This window comes from Lagenorhynchus albirostris, chromosome 4, assembly GCF_949774975.1.
Source record: "Lagenorhynchus albirostris chromosome 4, mLagAlb1.1, whole genome shotgun sequence".
NCBI lineage: Eukaryota > Metazoa > Chordata > Mammalia > Artiodactyla > Delphinidae > Lagenorhynchus > Lagenorhynchus albirostris.
The window spans coordinates 85,235,236-85,260,110 of NC_083098.1; the positions used below are offsets into that span (position 1 = coordinate 85,235,236).

Below are 24,875 nucleotides of genomic sequence, written 5' to 3' on the forward strand. Positions count from 1 at the left end.
CAGAATGGCAGCAACTACAAGTCAGACTTAAGTGTAATCGTGGAGTCGTAATCATAGTATACAATGTAGTTTTCAGCTGTGCCCCAATATTTACATACCACAAGAATGTAAACACTGAACATGATTTAACCAAAAGTAAGAGATAACTTTTTTTTTTTTTTTTTTTTTAAGTGGTACGCGGGCCTCTCACTGTTGTGGCCTCTCCCGTTGCGGAGCACAGGCTCCGGACGCGCAGGCTCAGTGGCCATGGCTCACGGGCCCATCTGCTCCGCGGCATGTGGAATCTTCCAGGTCGGGCTTCCCTGGTGGCGCAGTGGTTGAGGGTCCGCCTGCCGTTACAGGGGACACGGATTCGTGCCCCGGTCCGGGAAGATCCCACATGCCGCGGAGCGGCTGGGCCCGTGAGCCATGGCCGCTGAGCCTGTGCATCCGGAGCCTGTGCTCCGCAATGGGAGAGGCCACAGCAGTGAGAGGCCAGCGTACCGCAAAAATAAAAATAAAAATAAAAAAAGAGTTAATCATTGAGTTAGAGACATGATTTCCTTTCTTTTCTTTTTTTTGCTAGATATAGATGATACCAGAGGCAGTGGTGTGCTGGTAAATGTTTAACAACAGATTCTCCAAAAATAATTCCAGAAAATTAACAAAACAAAGTCCTGATTTATAATTTTTGCCAATTTCATGGTGTAAATACTCTCAGTGTGGTCATTTTCAAGGTACCAATATGATGTCACTAAAGGTGGGGTTGGAAGGAGATGTACCAGCAATATACCACTGTGTATATTTCCACCATACAGATACTACAGATGTAAATAACTTCAAGAGCATAATAATAGTAAATATATAGTAAAATAATTAGGAAGTGATGGGTTTTGAGTACTTATTACTTTTGTTTTTAATATAGTTTACTTAATTGCAAGTATATACAATTTAATTTTTTTTAATTTATTATATTTTTAATTTATTTTTGGCTGCGTTGGGTCTTCGTTGCTGCGCGCGGGCTTTCTCTAGTTGCGGCGAGCAGGGGCTACTCTTTGTTGTGGTGCACAGGCTTCTCATTGTGATGGTTTCTCTTGTTGCAGAGCACGGGCTCTAGGCACGTGGGCGTCAGTAGTTGTGGCATGCGGGCTCAGTAGTTGTGGCGCACAGGCTTAGTTGCTCTGCAGCATGTGGGATCTTCCCGGACCAGGGCTCGAACCTGTGTCTGCTGCATTGGCAGGAGGATTCTTAACTACCAGGGAAGTCCACCAAATTCTTGAAAATTAAAAATTGGCTCTCATGAGCTGGAATAAGCTGGCTCTAGCAGACCAGTGGATGTTTTGGAACATATATTAGTAAGCATGATTCAGTGTGTAATTTTTTCATATTCAGCCAAAACAGTGGCATGTGGTTTGGATGCAAACAAGGAAATCCAGGGAGAGTCCTACGCTGACGTGTCTTATAGGACGTTTATTATTGGGTTGGCCAAAAAGTTAGTTCGGGTTTAACATGGAAAACACGAACGAACTTTTTGGCCAACCAATACATCATTGAATTTCTCTATAACTTTGTCTAAGATAAACGCCAGGCAACTCACTAATAAAGCTATAATAATAATTAGCACCTGAATGAGAAATCTAGACTTTCCTCTTTCCTTCTCTACTGTGCTCCTTTGCCACTCCCTTCTTTAACCTATATATTTTATTTTCTCCCTTCTTTTGGTCTCTCTTCTTTCCTGTCCCTTGCCTTCCATCCTCATTTCCTCCATTTTCTTGTCCTCCATTCTTTCTCCCAGCTCTTTGATTTTTCCTTTTTAAATCTGCTGTCCTTCTGGCTTTTCCAAACCTTCCATTTTTCTCTCTTTTCCTCTTTAATATTTCTTTAGTCTTTGCTTATCCTCTCTCTTCTCTCCCCATTCCAATATATGCATCTATATACCTATATAGATTTTTTTCCCTTTCTTGCCCCTAAAGGCTTTGGGATAATTTCTGAGGACACAGGTCCTGATAGATGTTCCTAGAACAGGATCATTTGCAGAGTGAACAGGGTCAGATGAGAAAGGGAGAAGGAGCTGGAATCAGGGACATGAGGAAGTGAGCAACAGCAATATTTGGCATTACCAAGAAATATTTTGTGGTGAATTAGGGTTCCAGTTTGTTGGTTAATTGTAGGGTGGTCATTTATTAACTTAAGACTCTAGCCCTATCTGTTCAACATGGTAGCCACTAGCCATGTGTGACTGCTGAGTTCTTAAAGTGTGGCAAATGTGAATTGAAATGTGCTGTAAGTGTAAAATACACATCATATTTCTAAGACATTCTATGAGAAAAGAACGTACACTATTTTGTTAGTAGTTTTTTTTCTGTTACATGCGAACATTTTGATATAATGGAATAAATAAAATATATAATCAAAATTAATTTCACCAATTTCTTTTTGTCATTTTAAACATGTTTACTAGATAATTTAAAGTTACTTGTGTGACTTACATTCTTTCTATATTCTATTGGACAGTGCTGCTATAGTCCTTGGTAATAAAGTACCAAATCTCTGCAAAATTATTAGGTTTCCACTGCTTATTTGTTTGAATTAAAATTTTCTCCCCTCCTTATACTCACTGAGTGTAGTAAATGAATGATAAATGATTTGAATTTCCTAACCATGTGAGAATTTTATTCACTTATATTTGTTTTTTAGAAATTCAGAAAAAAACTTCTGTCGCTATTTTCTCTTACTGATACTTATAACTAAACTAGAGGAGCTCTACCCAAATAACATATGTTTCATACTAGACTATGTGCTAGACTGCAAGAGCTTTATCTTTAAAATAAACCTCCATCCACTTGAGGTAACCCAAAGCTCTCTGTTGGTTGCAAATTTTATATGAAGGCAGAAATACGGCAGGTAGAAGTCTAAACTCAGGGGAAGGCATAATGGAAGAAATGTATGTGAGTGACTGAATGACTATGTGGGGGGGGGTGGGGCGGCGAGGTGGAGGGATATCAGGGCACATATCTCTGAAGCCCAGAGTAAGAGGAGACGGGGAAAAAAAGGAAGGAAAACGGAGAAAGTTTTTTTTTTTTTTTTTTTGCGGTACGCGGACCTCTCACTGTTGTGGCCTCTCCCGTTGTGGAGCACAGGCTCCTGATGCTCAGGCTCAGCGGCCATGGCTCACGGGCCCAGCCGCTCTGCGGCATGTGGCATCTTCCCGGACCAGGGCACGAACCCGTGTCCCCTGCATCGGAGAAAGACTTTTGAAGGGAATTAAAAAAATTCCTAGCGCTTCCCTGGTGGTGCAGTGGTTGAGAGTCCACCTGCCGATGCAGGGGACACGGGGTCGTGCCCTGGTCCGGGAGGATCCCACATGCCGCGGAGCGGCTGGGCCCATGAGCCATGGCCGCTGAGCCTGCGCGTCCGGAGTCTATGCTCCGCAACGGGACAGCCCACAACAGTGAGAGGCCCGCGTACCGCCAAAAAAAAAAAAAAAAAAAATGCTTAGCCAAAGATATCAGCACATATGGTTCTGAGCATACTATTAGGATTTAAAGATTTTAGAAATTCCAGGTGAAGGCAGAGGAAATAGTATACAAACTCTTAGGTACCTGAAGTAGTGAATATTGTGGGCTTTGGAGCCAGATAGACTCAGTTTTATTTATTTTTAAAAATATTTATTTATTTGGCTGCATTGGGTCTTAGTTGTGGCATGTGGGATCTTTAGTTGCGGCATGCAGGATATCTTAGTTGTGGCATGCAAACTGTTAGTTGCATCATGTGAGATCTAGTTCCCTGACCAGGGATCTAACCCAGGCGCCCTGCATTGGGAGCACGGAGTCTTAGCCACTGTACCACCAGGGAAGTCCCTAGACTCAGTTTTAAATCTTGACTCCATCTCTTACCAGATGATGGCCTTGGGCAAGTTTCTTATTCTGACTGAACCAGATTCATCATCTGTCAAATGGGAATCATATATATGTTCTATGTCCTTTGTAGTGAGGATTAGCCAATATCTTATTTGCAATACTTTCTGCACTTAGGAAGAATGCAAGCTATAGTGATCACAACGACGATGATGATGACGACACAGAATACTACTCTCTAACTTGGCTTGACTTGTTTCTGGAAATTAAAAATGAGTAAAGAAAATTCCCCATTCACTGAGAGTGTAGAGTGTTTAAAAATGTTGGGCTATGAGAAAGGGAAGAATACGTCTTTGGACATGAAAAACCCCAAGTGATTATTTTTTCTTGAGAGGGCTGTATAGAATATGTGTACCAATCAGAGTCGTTTGAGAATTTCTGAGATGAAAGAAATTTTAGAGCTTATCCAACAAACTAACAACACTCTCTCCAATATTTCCGACGGGCATGCATCCAGCACCTGACTTCATGTATATGTGAATGTAGACATGTTTGTATATGTTTACGTGGGCAGAAGAGCAGACTGTTTTTTTGTTTTTCTTTATAGTTATTCATTGTATGATTTTATCCCTACAGTATATGCAGAAATACATACATTTTTACTAAAGAACCTCAACATAATTGTGAAAAAAATTTTGTGTTAAGGACCCCCTAATTTTACATTTACATAAACCTATTATAATTATCCATTTAAAAATTGACCATCACGCACCTGTCGACAAATCCATTTGGAAATTTTCATCTTCCTTAGTGATCTCCAGCAGTGTCATCTGAACCTAAAGTCAAGGATAAATAAAACCTCAAAAAGTGTTGCTTTGAAAAAATTGATCTGTTCTCTGCAGTCTACATTAAAAAATGTCATGCTTGTTTCACCACTTCGTTTCAAGACAAGGCCTCTAATTAACCCCTTCCCACTCTCTTCCAGTCAGATTGCTGAAACTTTGGAGCCACCATTCCTATTTCTTCTTATTATCACTTGGCCTTCCCACCCAATTTGATGGGCGGCATGACTGATTCGAACCTTGAAGTAAAGCAGCATCAAAGTGCTCTAAGATGCTGTGGGAAACAGTATGGCAGTTCTGCAAAAATTTAAACGTAGAATTGCCACATGATCCAGCAATTCCACTTCTAGGTATCTACCCAAAAGAACTGAAAGCAGGGACTTGAACAGTTATTTGTACACATCCATGTCCATAGAAACATTATTCACAATGGTCAAAAGGTGAAAACAACCCAAATATCCACTGATGGATGAATGGATAAACAAAATGTGGTATATACACACAACAGAACATTATTCAGCCTTAAGAAGGGAAGGAAGGAAACTGTGATACATACACCACATGGAAGAACCTTGAACACATTATGCTAAATGAAAAAAGCCGGTCACAAAAGGACAAATATTGTGTGATTCCACTTATCTGAGGTACCGAGAGTAGGCAAATTTATAGAGACAGAAAGGAGAATAGTGGTTACCAGGGACTGAAGAGAGGGAGAAATGGGAGTTACTGCTTAATGGATATAGAGTTTCAGGGAGGGACGATGAAAAGGTTCTGGAGATGGGCGATGCTGATGGGTGAACAACTATGTGAATGTACTTAATGCCACTGAACTGTGCACTTAAAATGGTTAATTTTACATTACGTGTATTTTACTGCAATTCTTTAAAAAGTGATCTAAGATTGTATGAACTCACGCAACGTGTAATGCCACCAGTATGCAGTAGAGGGCAAAGGAGCGTACGCTTCACAGAAAAGCTTGATTCAATCACTGCTCCAGCCAATTCTAGTCCTGTCTATGAATCATCCACACCTGCAGCTCTGACGGAGACGCTGCAAGCCTGAGGGTAAGAACTCTTTAGTTTTGTTTGCTGTTAACACTCATGAAAATGAAATAAGGGCTGCATAGTCTTTTCCAAAGAAAATGGGAGGAAAGTAGATTTGTTCAGATTTTCAGTATTTATTATTTTGCCTATACTAATCTAAATGTTAGTGATTAGTGAGTGACTTTGGGCTTACTATTGATCACTATTGATCTGAGGAATTGTCTTGCAGGTGCTTGAGGGTTTGGGTTTCTGGAAATTTATGACACCTAGCAGAGTATAAATAGCTTCGGAGAGAGGCACATAAGGTGGGAAGAGAGGAAGAGGCCACAGTGGCAACTAGTCCCGGCAACGGAATTAGCCTCGGTAATCACACCCTAAGCTCTTTCATTTGAGTTTGAAATGCCTTCCATTTGGGTTCCGAAGGAACCAGATAGGTCTGCGTTCAAATTCATGCTCTACCTCTTATTCACTGGCTCGCCTTGGGCAAGTTACTTAACCTCTGAGTTTTAGCTCCTCCATTTGTAAAATGGGGATAAAAGTATCCATCATTTTGTTGGGTTGTTGAGATTATTGAACAAGATAATGAATGTATGGAGAGCATTTAGCTCCGTGCCAGGCAAACAGGAAATGCTCATAAAATGTCAGTCTTTCTTACTCTTATGTTGTAAAGATTATTCAACATTCGATGGGTTTTTAACCCCTTCTCCATTTTTTGTTTTTGCATCATTGGGAAAAGAGAAATTAGATGTTTAAGTATTCTTGCAAGCCACCAATAATTATTTCATGGTGTCTTTTGACTTGGACTTTTAAATCATAAACTGTTAAAGAAAGTCATTCTGTTTTTCACCTGCTTTCAGCACCCAGTAACAGTAGCATGACTATGATAGTAACATATTTATTGACTGCATCTTTCATCAAAAGTTTGTCCTACTTTTAAAAATGTTTAAATGAAATGCCATAATTTATATGCATTGCCTGAGAGAGAGGACCTTTTTATTTTATTGTATTAAGAGAAGTTCAGAAAGAGTTAGTTCCTCTCACTTCTTTAGAATAAGTTTCAGATGAGGTTGTGGTATTGGGCAGAGAGAAGAGTAAAACATGGGTAAAACATGAAAGCTATGACATCTCAACTCAGGGGATTCCAGATAAAGCAACTGGGTTGCTATAGCTCCTAGACATAGTATTTTTCAAGGGCCATAGCTCCTAGACATAGGAGCAACTTAAAGTAAGTCGCTATGAACTGAAGTACTCTGTGAGATAATAATGTTAAAAACATCTCATCTTCTTAATGACTATAACTGCCGATGTCCTACTAAGCCACACTGGAACCTGAGACAAGAGGAAAAATCAGTAATACTAACCCTGTCTTTATGAAAAAATTTGATATTTTGTTCATTATGGATTTTATATTAATTTTAAAATATTTTATTAAAATATTATTTATCTTGATTACTGAGTTTCTTGGTGCCTCTTAAAATATGTGCCTGAAATCACCCTAGTTTTAGCCATGATAACTGCTACCATTTGTGATATGCTAGGTGTGATACCAAGTGGTTTACATACATTATCTCTTTTATGCCTTAGTGATCAATTCCTATCACTAAACTCATTCTCTGATTATCATGCACTGCATCATAACAGGAATTCATAACTCCAATTAATTCATCCGATACATATTTTTGAGAGCATATTATGTACCGCATTGTGCTAAGGAATAAAAAATTGAGATAATTCATTTACTCATATATACATTAATGTATTTACTGAGCACATGCGATGTACCAGGCACTATTCTCTGTGCTGGGAATACAGAGATGAGCCAGATTGTCGGACCCCTTCTCTCATGGGTGTGAGCGGTGGGGAAGTAATCAACAAACAAATAAATGAACAAAAGTTTCAGATAGTGGTAAGTGCTCTATTTTGTAGAGAAATAAAATAGGATGAAGGGAATGAACACCAAGTTAATCTAAACGGCCTTTTTTTCCCATTTAAAATAATTATTTATTTTGTTTATTTATTTTTGGCTGCGTCGGGTCTTCGTTGCTGCACGCGGGCTTTCTCTAGTTGCGGCGAGCAGGGGCTACTCTTCGTTGTGGTGCACAGGCTTCTCATTGCGGTGTCTTCTCTTATTGCAGAGCACTGGCTCTAGGCGCACAGGCTTCAGTAGTTGTGGCTCGCGGGTTCTAGAGCACAGGCTCAGTAGCCGTGGTGCACGGGCTTAGTTGCTCCGCAGCATGTGGGATCTTCCCGGACCAGGGCTCGAACCTGTGTCCCCTGAACCGGCAGGCGGATTCTTAACCACTGCACCACCAGGGAAGCCCAAAATGGCCTCTTTAGATTAGGTGGTCAAATCAGGTTCCTTAGAGGAGATAAACTTTAAGCCAAGACCTAAATGGTAAGAATGATCCAGCCAAGGAAGGATGAGAGAAGAGCATCCCAAGCTGAGGGAAAAGCTAGGGTAAAGGCCCTGAAGTTGGGGCAAGCATGATGTGGCCACGGATCAAAGAGAGGGGCAGCATGATTGGAGTGCAGAGGGTCAGGAGAAGAGTTATATGAAACGAGATCCCAGAAGGAAGCAAGACCAGCTCCTGGGAGACGTTATAATCCAGTATTGGGAGTCTGGATTTCATTCTAAGTGCAATAGTACATTAGGTAGGACACAGGCAGGGTGCTATAACAAGCGACCCCAAAATACAGTGGCTTCAACAAGACAGTGCTCTACATAACGGCTCAATCCATGTCAATCCTTGTAAGTAACTGACCTAAAACCTAAGCTGGGTGGGACTTGCAGACTTATTCACTGGATTCCTTGAACCGTGTATAAGGAAACGTTAAAGACTCAGTATGACGTAGTGAGCTATAATTTCATTGATTAATGTATTATAGTGTATTTTGAAAACAGATTTATCTTGACTCACCCTAGAGAGACAAGATAGCAGAGTGGCTAAGAGCCCAGGCTCTGCACTCACCATGGGTTAAGTTGTGACTGTGAGGCAGTTACAGGGCCTCTCTGAGAGCCACCTTGTCTACCTGTAAAGGCTGAACAGTGCTAGCACCTACCTTACAAGGTGGTGGTTGTAGGAATCAATCTGCAGAAAGTCAGTGAATGGTAGTTGTTATCCAAAAAGATATCAGGTGGCCACTGCCTCATTTGCATGAGAGTCAATATGGCGTGGAGATGCTACTAGACATGCTGAATATATGGATTAAAATTATGGTATTGGCAACTAATTTATTTTGCTGGATTCCTAAAATCTGGAAGATAACCATGGACATAAAGTTATATCACAGAGACTCTTTTTTTTTTTTTCCCGGTACGCGGGCCTCTCACTGCTGTGGCCTCTCCCCTTGCGGAGCACAGGCTCCGGAAGCGCAGGCTCAGCGGCCATGGTTCACGGGCCCAGCCGCTCCGCGGCATGTGGGATCTTCCCGGACCGGGGCACGAACCCGCGTCCCCTGCATCGGCAGGCGGACTCTCAACCTGAGAGAGTTGAGATAAATAAAATAAAAAGGTCCTCTCTCTCAGCTTTATTCATCCACCAGGGAAGCCCGAGACTTTTTTTTTATGTTGGTATTTGTTCTTATTTTGATCATTGGATGGTATATTAAATGTTACAGAAAAAGGAGATGACCAAGAAAGGGCTGCATGGGATGGACTGGAGGAAACAAACATGGAGGGACTATCTCAGTGGAAAAGTGAAACGTCAGTTCTGGGCCCGCCCCTCCTCAGCCCCACCCCCAACCAGTGCCTTTCATGGTCCTCTTCCACTGAGGGCACAATGGACAAGGAGTATCAAAAATAAACATTCTCGGGCTTCCCTGGTGGCGCAGTGGTTGAGAGTCCCCCTGCCGATGCAGGGGACACGGGTTCGTGCCCCGGTCCGGAAAGATCCCACATGCCGCGGAGTGGCTGGGCCCGTGAGCCATGGCCGCTGAGCCTGCGCGTCCGGAGCCTGGGCTCCACAACGGGAGAGGCCACAACAGTGAGAGGCCCGCGTACCGCAAAAAATAAAAAAATAAACATTCTCTCTTCACACTCACGTCACAGGATGCTTGACATGACATTTCTGTTTCCCTTTTCCTATTTTCTATGAAACAATTTTATAAAGTATTTTCATTTGTAAGTTATCTTAGGAAATATCAACATGTTTTCTAGAATTCCTTCACTTCAACAAGAACAACCACAACAATAAAACCAGACAGGTTCTAGAGAAAGAAAAATCCAGATGAGAGCAGGTAATATTCCAGGAATCCTTTTGTGTTAGCTCTGCCAGTTTTTCTCCCCACCATCCCTGCATGGGTGCATACACACACACACAACACACACACACACACACACACACACACACACACATGCACACAGCTTCTCAGAACAACGGGACAGCATGAACAGTACAGAGAAGTCTCACTACACCGTGAGTTTGTCTCTTGTTCCTCCTGCTTGTCTATGGGAGTGACCAGTCTGAGGGAGACTGAGGGTCCATGAGTATTAAACACATGCAAGTAGAAGCAGGAAAACTCTCACCACTGCTAGTTACCTTCCCTTGTGTTTTCAGAGTTCCTGGTGTAGGAGGACGTAAAGTTGAAGAATTTACTAATTTAATAGTAGAATCTAACCACTTCTCACCACCTCCCTCTCAACCTTCTTTCTTGCATGAATTATTCCATAGTGTCCCGGGGCTCTTCCCTGCCAGGTTTGTGCCCTTCCAGTCATTTCCAACAGACAAGCAGAGGACTCATTAAGATGTACGTCAGAATCTGCCCCTCCTCTACTCTACGTCCTGTACTGGTTTCTTATCTCAGTCAGAGGAAAATCCCCACTCCTTACAAGGTCTGACGTCTTGAATCCACCTCCCCCAATTCCACAAGTCATTCCTCACATTTTCCAAACACGTCCCCCCGCCATCAGGTCTCTGAACTTGTACCTGCTCTCTCTCTCCAGGATACTCTATCCCCAGACAACAAGTGGCTCACTTCCTCACTCCCTTTAGATCTTTGCATGAAGGTCCTGTGAGGCCTTTTTAGACCATTCTGTACAAAATATCACTCCCCAGTCACCCTCAGGTCCCCTCATTTAGTTACTTTCTTTCTAGCCCTGATCACCACCTAACAGATAAATTTATTATTTTGTGTATAGTCTCTCCTTTCTTACCCCTTACTAGAATATAAGCTGAGTCAGAAGAGAAATTCTATCTGTTCTATTCACTGTTATATCCTCAGTGGCTAGAAAAAGTGCCTGGCAGAGTAGGTACTCAATAAATATCTTGAATAATAATATGAAATTCTTAGTTCTCCAACCACCTCTGTTCTGTGTCTAATCAAACACTTGAAGCCTGGTTCTTCTCTCAAAATCCTCAGAATTCTGCATCCATGAGTTTCTTCATCTATAAAATGTGGGTAATAGTACTCCTCTCCCAGAGTTTTGTGATGGATAAGTGAGATAATATACGTGAAGTGTTTAGTATATCTCTTAGCACCTCAAGACGCTTCAAGAAATGGAAATTGTTTCTATCATTATCCCTATTTGGCAGTGATGCAGATTGCTTTTGCCACCAACCTAAAGACATATGGAGGCACAAGGACAGGAACCATCATGTTTATTTCCGTGTTTTGGACTTTCTATACACATGGCTAAGTGTTATTGAAAGTCAGATATTCACTCAAGAGACTCTCTATGTTCACAAATACAAAGTTGAAGAAAAACTTCATGGCATTAATTCAGGGGCCCACAGCATTCAGTGATGAAGAATTACTTTCACTGAGAACTTATGTCCACACAAAAACCTGTACACAGATATTTATAGCAGCTTTATTCATAATTGCTAAAACTTGGAAGCAACCAAGATGTCCTTCAGTAGGTGAATGGATAAACTGGGGTACATCCAGACAATGAAATATTATTCACTGCTAAAAAGAAATGAACGATCAAGCCATGCAAAGACATGGAAGAAACCTAAGTGCATATTACTATGACAAAGGAGCCAATCTGAAAAAGGAACATACTGTATGATTCCAACTATATGTCATTCTAGAAAAGGCAAAACAATGGAGACAATAAAAAGACAAGTGGTTGGGCTTCCCTGGTGGCGCAGTGGTTGAGAGTCTGCCTGCCAATGCAGCGGACACGGGTTCGAGCCCTGGTCCGGGAAGATCCCACATGCCGCGGAGCAACTGGGCCTGTGAGCCACAACTACTGAGCCTGCGCGTCTGAAGCCTGTGCTCCGCAACAAGAGAGGCGGCGATAGTGAGAGGCCCCCGCTTGCCACAACTAGAGAAAGCCCTCGCACAGAAACGAAGACCCAACACAGCCAAAAATAAATAAATAAATTTATTAAAAAAAAAAAAAAAAGACACGTGGTTGCCAGCGGTTGTGGGGTGGGCGGAGGATGAATTGGCATAGAGGATTTTTAGGGAAATGAAAACACTCTGTATGATACCATAATGATGAATACACGTCATCATATATCCATAATGTATCCAAACCCTTAGAATGTACAACACCAAGAGTGAATGATAGCATAAACTATGGACTTTGCATGATTATGAGGAGTCAATGTAGGTCCATCCGTTGTAACAAAGGCACCACTCCAGTGTGTGTGTTGATAATAGGGGAGACTGTGCATGTGTGCAGGCAGCAGGGATATGGAAAATCTCTGTACCTTCCTTTCAATTTTGCTGTGAATCTTAAACTGCTCTAAAAAAATCTTAATTTTTAAAAATTTCTTTTCATTTTCTTAAAGCTTTCAGGCTATCAAAAGAGGATGTGGCAGGGGGGTATTGAATATGACCTAGCAACGCAGTCCCTAATTTGAACTGGGTGAGAGGAACTTCTGCCAGCTATTATATATCTATCTCCCTTCTGGGAATCCTGATTTGCCTCAGTGATGGGGGTGTGACACAGTACCTGGCTTGGAAATCTATAAGCCAAGCTCTGAGATCAAGTCAAAGACTCAATAAATGGGTTGGAACCCCAATCCAGATTCTTGGTGAATACAGTCAGATGTTGGCATTAAAAAACAAAAATCCTACAGGGTTTAACAAATCACATAACCACTTAACATTATATGTTGTCTTTCCAGGATTTGAACTCATCTTCCTCATTCATATGAGGTGATGTGTGAAAAAAGTCATCTGAGGTGAACCAGTGATAAAATCCTCAGAATTACAATGAAACATATCAGAAGCATTTACGTATTTTGTAGTATTGTTACGTCAGTGCATAGTGGGGCTTCAAAGCTGCCAGAAGAAACAGAATTGACCACCAACTGCTCAAACGCGTCTTTAAGAAAGGTTCCTGAAGACTTGACCCCAACCACAACCATACTGGATTTGTCCTACAACCTCCTTTTTCAACTCCAGCGTTCAGATTTTCGTTCCTTCTCTAAACTGAAAGTTTTGATTCTGTGCCATAACAGAATCCAAGAGCTGGATATCAAGACCTTTGAATTCAACAAGGAGTTAAGATATTTAGATGTGTCTTACAACAGACTGAAGAGTGTAACTTGGTTCTCGCTGGCAGGTCTCAGACATCTAGATCTGTCCTTCAATGACTTTGACACCGTGCCTACCTGCGAGGAGACTGGCAACATGTCACACCTGGAAATCCTAGGTTTGAGTGGGGCAAAAATACAAAAATCAGATTTCCAGAAAATTGCTCACTTGCATCTAAATACTGTCTTCTTAGGATTGAGAACTCTTTCTCATTATGAAGAAGGTAGCCTGCCCATCTTAAACACAACAAAACTTCACATTGTTTTACCAATGAACACAAATTTCTGGGTTCTTTTGCGTGATGGAATGAAGACTTCAAAAATATTAGAAATTACGAATATAGATGGCAAAAGCCAATTTGCAAGTTATGAAACTCAGCAAAATCTTATTTTAGAGAATGCCAAGACATCCATTCTGTTACTTAATAAAGTTGATTTACTCTGGGATGTTCTTCTGCTAATCTTCCAATTTGTTTGGCATACGTCAGTAGAATACTTCCAGATTCAACATGTGACTTTTGGAGGTAAGGTTTATCTTGACCACAATTCATTTGACTACTCAAATACTGTAATGAGAACTATAAAATTGGAGAATGTACATTTCAGAATTTTTAATATCCCACAGGAGAGAGTCTACTTGCTTTTTACCAAAATGGATATAGAAAACCTGACAATATCAGATGCACAAATGCCTCACATGCTGTTCCCTATATATCCTACAAGATTCCAATATTTAAATTTTGCTAACAATATCTTAACAGATGACGTGTTTAAAACATCTATCCAACTGCCTCATTTGAAAACTCTCATTTTGAAGGACAATAAATTGGAGACACTTTCCTTGGTGAGTTGCTTTGCCGGCAACACATCCTTGAGGCACTTAGATCTGAGCGAAAATCTGTTACAACATGAAAATGATGAAAATTGCTTGTGGCCAGAAACCTTGATCACCCTGAACTTGTCGTCCAACAAATTTGCTGATTCTGTTTTCAGGTGCTTGCCCAGAAATATTCAAATACTTGACTTGAATAATAACAAAATTCAAACTGTCCCTAAAGACATTATTCACCTGACATCCTTGCGAGAGTTAAATCTTGCATTTAATTTTCTAACTGATCTTCCTGGGTGCAGTCATTTCAGAAGACTCTCAGTTCTGAACGTTGAAATGAACTTAATTCTCAGCCCATCTCTGGAGTTTTTCCAGAGCTGCCAGGAAGTTAAGACTCTAAATGTAGGAAGAAATCCATTCCGATGTACTTGTGAATTAAGAGATTTTATTCAGCTTGAAAAATACTCAGAGAGCATGATGGTTGGGTGGTCAGATTCATACATCTGTGAATACCCTTTGAATCTAAAGGGGACTCAGTTAAAGGATGTTCATCTTCCTGAAATATCTTGCAACGCAGCTTTGTTGATTGTCACCATTGTGGTTCTCATGCTAGTTCTGGGGACGGCTGTGGCCTTCTGCTGCCTCCACTTTGATCTGCCCTGGTATCTCAGGATGCTAGGTCAATGGACACAGACATGGCACAGGGTTAGGAAGACCAACCAAGAACAGCTCAAGAGAAATATCCAATTCCATGTGTTTATTTCATACAGTGAACATGATTCTGCCTGGGTGAAGTATGAATTGATTCCCAATATAGAGAAAGAAGATAGTTCTGTCCTGATTTGCCTTCATGAGGGAAACTCTGACCCTGGCAAGAGCATTACTGAAGATACCATAAACTGCATTGAGAAAAGTTACAAGTGCATCTTTGTTTTGTCTCCCAACTTTGTCCAGACGGAGTGGTGTCATTATGAACTCTACTTTGCCCACCACAATCTCTTCTGTGAAAGTTCTGATTACATAATGCTTATCCTACTGGAACCCATTCCGCTCTACTGTATTCCTACCAGGTATCCTAAGCTGAAAACTCTCATGGAAAAGAAAGCATACTTGGAATGGCCCAAGGATAGGCGTAAGTGTGGCCTTTTTTGGGCAAACCTTCGAGCTGCTATTCGTGTTAATTTATTAGAAACCAGAGAGATGTGTGAACTGCAGACATTCACAGAACTGAATGAAGAGTCTCGAGGTTCTGCAATCTCTCTGATAAGAACAGACTGCCTATAGAGTCCCACCCACCCCTAGGGAAATCGGGACCTGAATATACTGTTAGGATATAAATTGACACAACCTTTATCATGGCAATTTGGCAATATCTATTAAAATGAAAAACTATCATTCCTTCATGTCAGTTCCTTGAAGGAGCTCTAAGAATGTATCCTATAGAAATGCAAGTTGCAAAGGTTTATGTAAAGAAGGTATTCATCCTGGCATTGTTTGTAACCATGAAAAATTAAAAACAGCTCAAATGTCCACAAAATAAGGATTGATCTAACAAATTATAGTACATTAATGTAACAGAATATTACACAGCCATTAAAAAATGAGGTAGCTCTATATTTTCTGGTATGGAGAAAGTTAGATTTTGGTTTATACATTGAAATAGGAGTCTAAAGGAATATATACCTGTACATTGGTGTGGTAACAGTGGTTAGGGTCTGGAAGTTTGGATTACAGGAAGCATTTGGTTTCTATGTTGTACATTTCTGTAATGTTGGAGTTGCTTAGAATGAATCTATACTTCTTTTGCAAGCAGAGAAAACAATAAAGATAATGTTAAAAGCCTACACATCCTACTCATTTTGTTTGATCGTCCCTTCTAGCCTCACAGTTCATTGAAAGAAAACAAGCTCTCTTGAATTTTGCAAAGTTATATTTCAAAAACAAACATCAAGAACAAGCATGTTCTTTCCCTATTGGCTCACCCACATGATAAAGGAAGGAAATGCCTTTAAGATCTGACACCAATCACCTCTTGCACCCTTGCAACCCATCATTGAACCCTATCAAATTATTGGCCCTTTCCCAGAACACTCATCTCCTTTCATGCCCCCAGACTCTAGAACTTGGCATCATGTCTGCCTGTGATACCTTTCCTGACTTAGTTCGTTTAGGAAATCTTACATATCCTTCAGGTGCAATCCAAATGTCGACTCTTCTTTGAAACTTTCCTCATTTCTTCCCCCAAGCATGATGTTCCTCTATTCTCTACAACACTTGGGACATATTTTCATCACCAAACTGATGCTATATCTTTAAAAAACATCCCTTTCTTACTCTTCTGTGAGCTCCTCAAAGGTGAGGACAGACTTCCCTCTGCCCTTGTATCAGCGGCAGTTTGCTCAGTCCACGGTTCAGAAAAGATGCTCAGTGAATGTTTATGGAATGGACATTGGGTTAGCTAGAGGAACTTAGTAGGGACTCAACTGGCTTCAGGATAGAGAGTGGAATTTGAAGGCAAATTCTGAGAAGCTGAAGAGGAAGAGCAGGAATAGGTGAAAGGAAGAGAAGACTGAGAACCCAGAATTGATGGATTCCTGAGTACAGCTTGAATCAGGTGAATTTGCCAATATTTGGTTGTTCTTGACTTACAAAAATATCTATTTCAGCTCATTCAAGCTAATAAAACCAATCTCCTAAAGGCTAAAATTGCGCTCTGCATCTACTGTATTTCCTTATAGTTTGTGGTCGTACGAATTCCTCACACTAGTAGCCATTAAAAAAAGTGGACTTGAGAAGGTCAGCCTGAGAGTGTAGGGAGAAGGCTGGTGTCAATCTAGAAGCCAGGTTGTACTTCCATTTGGTCAATGGCCAGTCTGCTCTGAGGAGCTCGAGTTCAGCAGCCCTGAGGCTGAGTGTCTCTCTTCTTCCTTCCTGGTGAGCCTTGGTCTGTCTGGTAGAAGGGGAAGCCCGAGGGAACCTCGGTGGAGAGATGGCAGAGGATTAGGAGAACACCTCTCCTCCCAGGCTCCCAGCAGCCGGGCTGCTGATATTAGCTTCGGAAAGAGTCAGACAGACACTGTATGAAGACTCTGTCGCTCTTGCATGAATTAGTGTGAGACTCTTACCTTTACAGATGAATTAACTTGGAACAAACAAAGAGGATAACATCAGCCCTGAAGTTGTCAGGATTGGGTTATTCATGGCAGTTATTCCAGTCTTCAGTTTAGTAATACAGTTTTTTCAATAGACATTTTATTATAATTTAAAAAAATAACACATTAGGCTTAGTTCTCAGCAACTTCTAATTGTAGCAGCTGGACAACCCCTAAATCTTCCCCACAATTATTTGAGATCTAGATTCTATCTGCAGTCTCTCCCTACTCACCAGGGCGTCCTGCATTTGCAACCGGATTCACATTCCTAAAGCAACGATCTTGTTCTATCAGTAATTTATGACCGGAGGCAGCTTCTCAGATTAGCCACCCTTTGTCCACAAGCCAGAACGTGTTCTTTGTTTAAGGATGAAGAATAATTGGGATCCCGGTTTCCCCTGGAGGTTGTGAGGACAACTTCCCCACTGGTACTCTGCTGGGGAAACTTCCCATGGTCCCTTAGCTCCGTTTTTCACCTGTGTGAAGCTGGTACTGATCTCAGCCCTCCATTATCATTTTTCTATTTATTTGGCTTATTCCAACTTCCCCCACTAGAATGCAAACTCCTTTAGAGCAGAGATTTTGTCTGTTTTGCTCACAGATGTTGTTTCCACCTCTGCCCAGGACAGTGCTCGGCACATGGCTACTCTCCAAGGATTTCCCAAAGGAAATACAGTTTGTCTGTAGACACTTTGTTGATTGGCCGCCTCTGCCCTTCTCAGGTCCAGCAGGGCAGCCAAGGCCACCCACTTCAGTGTCAGCCCTTGTTGTACATCAGGCACATAGGTTTACTCAGCAGGGAGCCTTCTTCACCTTCAATAAGTATATTTTGCTTACACTTTCTGGGACCAGCCGTCCCTGGGTCGTCTCCCTCTGCCCCCCACCTTTGGCTCTTCTCTTTACTTCCTCCTGCTGGGATCCGCTTCATCTCAGGGGCTTGCTGTGGACAGCCCTTGAATTTCAGAGTCTGCAGATTATATGAATCACCACAAATTGGTTTTATGGTCCCCCCACAACCCCCATCAGTGCCCCTCTTCTTGTTGCTGTATCAGCATTTCAAGAGGAGAAGGGGAAGTTCTGGGCCAATAAAGCCTCTGCCATGGCCCACTCCTCAGACCCCTTCCCCTCTCCCCCACCCCCAGGTCTTGGGAGAGACTTCCTTGAATTTTCTGATAGGTCTTCTTGCTTCTGTAGTTCCCTGGTAGCATGTCTGTAATGACGGGTACATTCTTAAGCCCTGGTATGGCCAGGCCTGACAGTGTCCTCCAAGCAAGGATGTCCCCAGCCCACATCCAGACCCACATGGATCCTGGTCTTCACATGACCCTTCAAGGTACTTCCTGACCCTCTGCCTCGCACATGAGGCCAACCAGGTATCCTACGGAGCTCTGGATCTCGCACCTGTGGGGTCCTCTCAGAGACTGGTGGGTGGGCCTCCATTTGAGGCGGACAGTCTGGCAAGAAGATCACTTCTGCTGGCTGAAACAGCATGGGGTCACCCAAGATTGGGCCACCAGAATGGTACACACGTGCTGATTTGGGGTGACTCTCATATCGACCACAAGATGACCTCGGGGGTCTGGGCTACCAACAGTCTACCACCAACCCTTGGGCTTGAGCCAGCCGTGTAGGCCTGTGTCCATCTGTGATTTGATTGTGGTGCCACCTCCTGTCTTCAGTACCTGTGGCAGGTGTGACAGCAGATGCTGCCCACTTCATCCCCCAGCCCCCAGCATCCCGGGTGATAACCACCATTGCTGCAGCTCTGTGCCATGTATTAGGTAGTCCTTGGAGGATGGCTTTCAAGACTGAACACCAATGGGCTTTCCGGTCAATGTGCTCTCTCACCTCCCATTGACATGGCGACATCATGCTCTCCCTGTCGTAAGCCATGTTCATAAGGGAAGGACATATGTTGTGGGAGTGGAACTGAGCCTCCCTCTTCTTGCATGGACCCCTCACTACCCTCCCCACTGGCGATGGTGTGTTTTCAGTCAACACTGAAAGAGCTCCCATTCTAGGGAGGCAGTGATCACCATCTCAAGGGTCCAAGAGAAGACACGACTGGAATATGCCTTATTCTATGTTTCCACCATAAAATTCTGAATGTTAGACTAAACAGGACCAGAAAACAAATATTAGTTTATGTTTTCCTACATACTCTGGGGAAGACTTGCATCAGTGAGGCACAGCACCCAGCTTTGAGTCACTGTAAGGCATCGTGGACAGATGCAGTGACATGAGTAATAATAAAACCATCATTACAGACATGCTATCAGGGAACTGCAGAGGCAAGAAGATCTATACTGTTTAATGGAAACAGGTTCCGAAGAGCCATGTGGTTTGTGTGGTTAATTACAGCATTGCTACGTTTTGGGGGGTTTTTTTGGTGGAAATGAACCAGGAACAGTACATTGGACAATAAAATGCCTGAAGAGATGGTTCCTGGATTTGAACAGGGCGAGATGGTGCTTGGACCCTACAAAGAATCTTCCGATGCACAATGGACGACAATGGACAAGTAACTCTTCTCTATCCATCTCCATGAAAAAGCCACTATACTTCACATAGGTCTGTACCTTGTGAAGCATTTTAAAATCCGGTTATTTATATAATAAGTATAAAAAATAGGAGCTCTGCAAAAAGAATTTTCCTGCCGCCCTGCACACCCTAGATGCAGCTCTGAGAAGGAGAATATCGTGGCTTATGCAGCCAGAACATACATTGCTTCTTATTTCTTGGTGGCACAATGACTTATTTCATTTTCAAAATAAGTCACTGGCAGCAGGACAGTGTTTGTCTCGAGTGCTAATGGGGATGTGGTGAAATTCAGCGCTAAGACTGATGGATCTGAAAGTCTGGAACAGGCAAATTCTAGTACCATGATATTAAGGTTATAGGAAGTTCCTCCTATGGTTTTTATAAAAAACTGAAAGAAGAAGAGGCATCTCTTATTTTATGTCACGATGGGTGAAAGTACCACATTATTAACTTATGTTCTCCCCATGGCGGAAGTTACAGCCTTAGTTGTGCCCAGGAACTCTCTAGTCCTAAGGCCCTGAAGAGTTTGGCTTCCTGGAAACAGTACCTTTGGTCCTGGGAAAAAAAATAGACCAGAGATATATGCTGGAAGAATCTCTACCAGGTTAGCTCTCATTGTCATTAGGACCAATGTCTTCTTTTAATTCCTAGACTCACTAGCCCTGAGGAGATCCAGAGACCCATCAGCCCTCAACCTCCTCCTGGTTCTTTTATTTCTAGAAAAGAGGTGAATCAGTCTCCATGATGCTGTTTGAAGTATCCTGGCCTACTGTGTAACAATACAAACCTGACCCTTCTTGGGGTTTATATGTGCCTGTCACTGTTCTAAGGCTGTTATGAACTTTACCTGTTAATTCTCATAGACCTGTGAATTCAATTTTATTATTATTCTCATATAATAGACAAAGTACCCAAGGTACCAAAAAGTTAAGGTTTCATGGCTAGTAAATTACAGAAATTCAAGGTGGTCTGATTACAGAGCCTGCTTTCGTATCTTTTCTGCTAGGCTGCCTCCCAAGAGCTTGGAAACTAACTACTGTTCCTGCTAGACCCTGTTCGCAGATGGAGGGATCTTGTTGCATAAGAGCACTTAGCATGAGTTGGTGTGTAACCCAAGTGCTTCCAGTCTTCACTGCCTGTGGCTACAAAGAAGGCTCATCAACGTCAATGACCCCGAATTCTTGGTGCCTATGAATACTTCTGTGAGATCCCAAGGAGCCTTGTGTGTGCTCATATCCCACACTGTCAGCCGCTCTCACCATCTGGTACCACCACAGTCTACTCCACTCCAGCTATCTCAGGTAGCTAGACTGGGGCCTGGCAAGGTCCTTGAAGGTATCTTGCACTACTGACCTCGCTGAACGAAGTGCCTTCTGGATGGTGCTAATGTTCATGCTAAGGGTGCTTTCCCCCAAGAATCCCAAATCCACTCATCTTGAGGTGAGAAGCCATGCTGAGCTCCATAGCGTGGTGGGTTCAATATCTCTCTCCTCAAAACTGGGTGTCGCCATCTCAGCGTCCCATAGCCGCAACGCTAGGATTCAGAGTCTCACCAAGTCAACGGGCTCAACATCACTAATCATCGGGGAAATGCAGTCAAAACCACAACGAGATACCACCTCACACCTGTTAGAACGGCCGTCATCAAAAAGACAAGAAATCACTATTGTTGGCAAGGATGTGGAGGTAAAGGAGCCCTGTGCACTGTTGTTGGAAATGTAAATTGGTACAGCCACTATGAAAAACAGCAGGGAGTTTTTTCAAAAAATTAAAAAGAGAACTACGATATGATCCAGCAATTTCATACCTGGGTATTTATTTGAAGAAAAAAACCCCACTAATTTTACAAGAATATGTGTTTATTTCAGCTGTTTACAATAGTCAAAATATGGAACTAACCTAAGGGTCCATGGATACTGAATGAATAAAGAAAATGTGGCATATAAACAATGGACTATTATTTAGCCATAAAAAAAATCTTGCCGTTTGTGACAACATGGGTAGACCTTGAAGACATTACGCTAAGTGAAGTAAGTCAGACAGATAAAGACAAATACTACATGATCTCACTTATATATGGAATCTAAAACAAAAACAAGACCAAAACCAAAAAAACAAGCTCATAGATACAGAGAAGAGATTTGGTGGTTGCCAGAGGCAGGGGTAGAGGTGTGGGTGAAATGAGTGAAGGGGGTCAAAAGGTACAAATTTCTAGTTATAAAATAAGTCATGGGGATGTAACATACAGCATGGTAACTATAGTTAATAATACTGTACAGCATATTTGAAAGCGGCTACAAGTGAAGATCTTAAAAGTTCTCATCACAAGAAAAAAATTTGTAACTATGCATGGTGTTACAAATGTTATTATGGTGTTACAGATGTTAATTAGACTTATTGTAATGATCATTTTGCAATAGATACAAATAGCTAATCATTATATTGTACACCTGAAACTAATGTAATGTTAAATGTGAATCATGCTTCAATAAAAAAAATTAGGAAATGTAAGACAATACTATTGGTGCTTACAGTTTATCTAAAAGTGACTAATAATTTAAAATCTTATGTCATATTAAATGACTGTTACAGAAATAGATAAATAAACCTTCAAAAACAAACTTATTGATTTGGGTGCACATAAATATACACTATAAAACTACCAAATAGGGCTTCCCTGGTGGCGCAGTGGTTGAGAGTCCGCCTGCCGATGCAGGGGACACGGGTTCGTGCCACGGTCCGGGAAGATCCCACGTGCCGCGGAGCGGCTGGGCCCGTGAGCCATGGCCGCTGGGCCTGCGTGTCCGGAGCCTGTGCTCCGCAACGGGAGAGGCCACAACAGTGAGACCCGCATACCGCAAAAACAAAAACAAAAAACTACCAAATCTATAAAGTACCAGTCAACTTTTTAAAATAAAAAGTGACTGTGGCTATATACACAACCTCAGAAAACTTCCTAATTAAAGAGACACTAAGGAAAGAGGAAAACACCGCATTTTCATTCCAATAAAAATAGTACCATAAAGGGGACTTCTCTGTTGGTGCTGTGGTTAAGAATCCACCTGCCAGTGCAGTGTACACAAGTTTGAACCCTGGTCCGGGCAGATCCCACATGCCGCAGAGCAACTAAGCCTGTGTGCCACAACTACTGAACCTGTGCTCTAGAGCCCGCGAGCCACAACTACTGAGCCCATGCGCTACAACTACTGAAGCCCACGCATGTAGAGCCCGTGCTCCGCAACAAGAGAAACCACAGCAATGAAAAGCCCCCGCACTGCAACGAAGAGTAGCTCCCGTTTGCCGCAACTAGAGAAAGCCCACGTGCAGCAACGAAGACCCAACACTGCCAAAAATAAATAATAAAATAAATAAAAATTTTTAAAAAGTACCATAAGTATGTATAATCAAAATAATTACTGGTGACATTTTTCTATAACTTTTATAACATTTAAATTTCTTCCCATTGTCAAATATATTGTCAAATATTCATTTTTCTGAAAAGTGAAAGTGAAGAAAAATCACCAGATCTTTTGATGCTTAATAATAAATTATGAAGGCAAAATTGTGAATAACTAGCCTATTGGGCAAAAGTAATTTTTGGTCCTTTGCTGTTTCCCTTTCCAGTTTTTGTACAAGATTGTTTCAGGATTCATAATTGTGCAAAGACCATAAAATTGTGTCATATTTCTTAGCCTTTACAATTTATATAACAAGTTCAAATTAGAATTTTAAAACATTTTATTCTTTAAAAAGTTCAGGAAATCGGCTCCCCCAAGCCAAGTATGTGGTTTATGTAATCAAAACAAATAGCTGAACTACATGTGCTACACGAGATAAAAACAACAACGAGGGGCTTCCCCGGTGGCGCAGTGGTTGGGAGTCCGCCTGCCGATGCAGGGGACACGGGGTCGTGCCCCGGTCCGGGAGGATCCCACATGCCGCGGAGCGGCTGGGCCCGTGAGCCATGGCTGCTGAGCCTGCGCGTCCGGAGCCTGTGCTCCGCAACGGGAGGGGCCACAACAGTGAGAGGCCCGCGTACCGAAAACAACAACAACAACAACAACAACGAAACCACTTTCCTCAAAACTGGCTGTTAACATCGCAGCATTTCAAAGCTTCTATGCTGGGATCCAGAGTCTCACCGAGTCTCTCATGAAATCCATTCCTGGGAAATCCCTTCCCGGGAGCTCTGAACCAGCCCAGGGAGGAAGGAGTGTGAAACGGCGTCTCCTACCTTTCCCTGTCCATGCTCCTTCCCACACCTCCTTTGCGACCCCCCAAAACACCATCCACCACCCCCACCCCCCAGTTATTCATAGCAATTTATGCATGTAAACGTAGAGAAGTGAACATCATCCAAACAGCAAAACTTTTCTTCCCAGTCTGGGTTCTGGTAGGACGCCCTGATGCATATTTTATGCAAATTGGATGGGGAGGTTTGCCCCCTAAGGAGGCCCAGGAGAGGATGGAGGGGGGAAATTAACTCCATTGTCAGAACCTTAAAAAAACCTGAGAGCTAACATCTTCCTTAGATTTTACAAGCAAAAAGCTGGCTAAGCTTTAAACTGAACTGATATAATAGATTAAAACTGAATAGATAGAAATTTGTTTTTCACTTTGAAATCTCTGTCTTAAAACCAGCTTCAGGCCCCAAAAGGCCACAAATAATAAACGAAGATCACTAAAAGGGAAAAACCAAACCGAAAAAAAAACCCCAAGAGAAGCAGCAGCACAGCGGGAACCAGCTGCACTGCAACTTCTCATTTTGCAGCGTGCATCTAACCTTAATGCCAGGGCCCCAGGGAAGTCGGGTTAGAAGCAGTTTCACTTCATTGGTTGCTCCCCACCCACGGGCCTTTCCGGAGGCGGAAAGCAGAAGATCATGATATTAAAATAGATCCCATTGTGTATGCAAGAGCAACGCTACCAGCACGGCGTCTCTTCCGGCTAGTCCACCTTTTCAGTTCTCAGTTCGGCTCCCCTCAGCCTATTTATACGGATTCTACTAGAAACCTGAATTGGCTTTTGGGGGGAGCTATGGAGTGTGTGCTGAAGCATTTGGCCACTTCGTGTTTTCTAAGTTCCGCAATAAGTTATTTAATGAGCCCTCGTGTCAGAAAAAGAACGTTCCGGGAAAACCCT

General features: G+C 42.3%; 1 protein-coding gene across 1 annotated transcript; it reads left to right on the top strand.

Moving 5' to 3' along the window:
- Positions 1 to 12,836: 12,836 nt before the first annotated feature.
- Positions 12,837 to 15,811, top strand: TLR10 (toll like receptor 10). Its single transcript, XM_060147315.1, has one exon. It carries the CDS (start codon positions 12,889 to 12,891, stop codon positions 15,322 to 15,324), a length of 2,436 nt encoding a protein of 811 aa, XP_060003298.1. The 5' UTR covers positions 12,837 to 12,888; the 3' UTR covers positions 15,325 to 15,811.
- Positions 15,812 to 24,875: the final 9,064 nt, after the last annotated feature.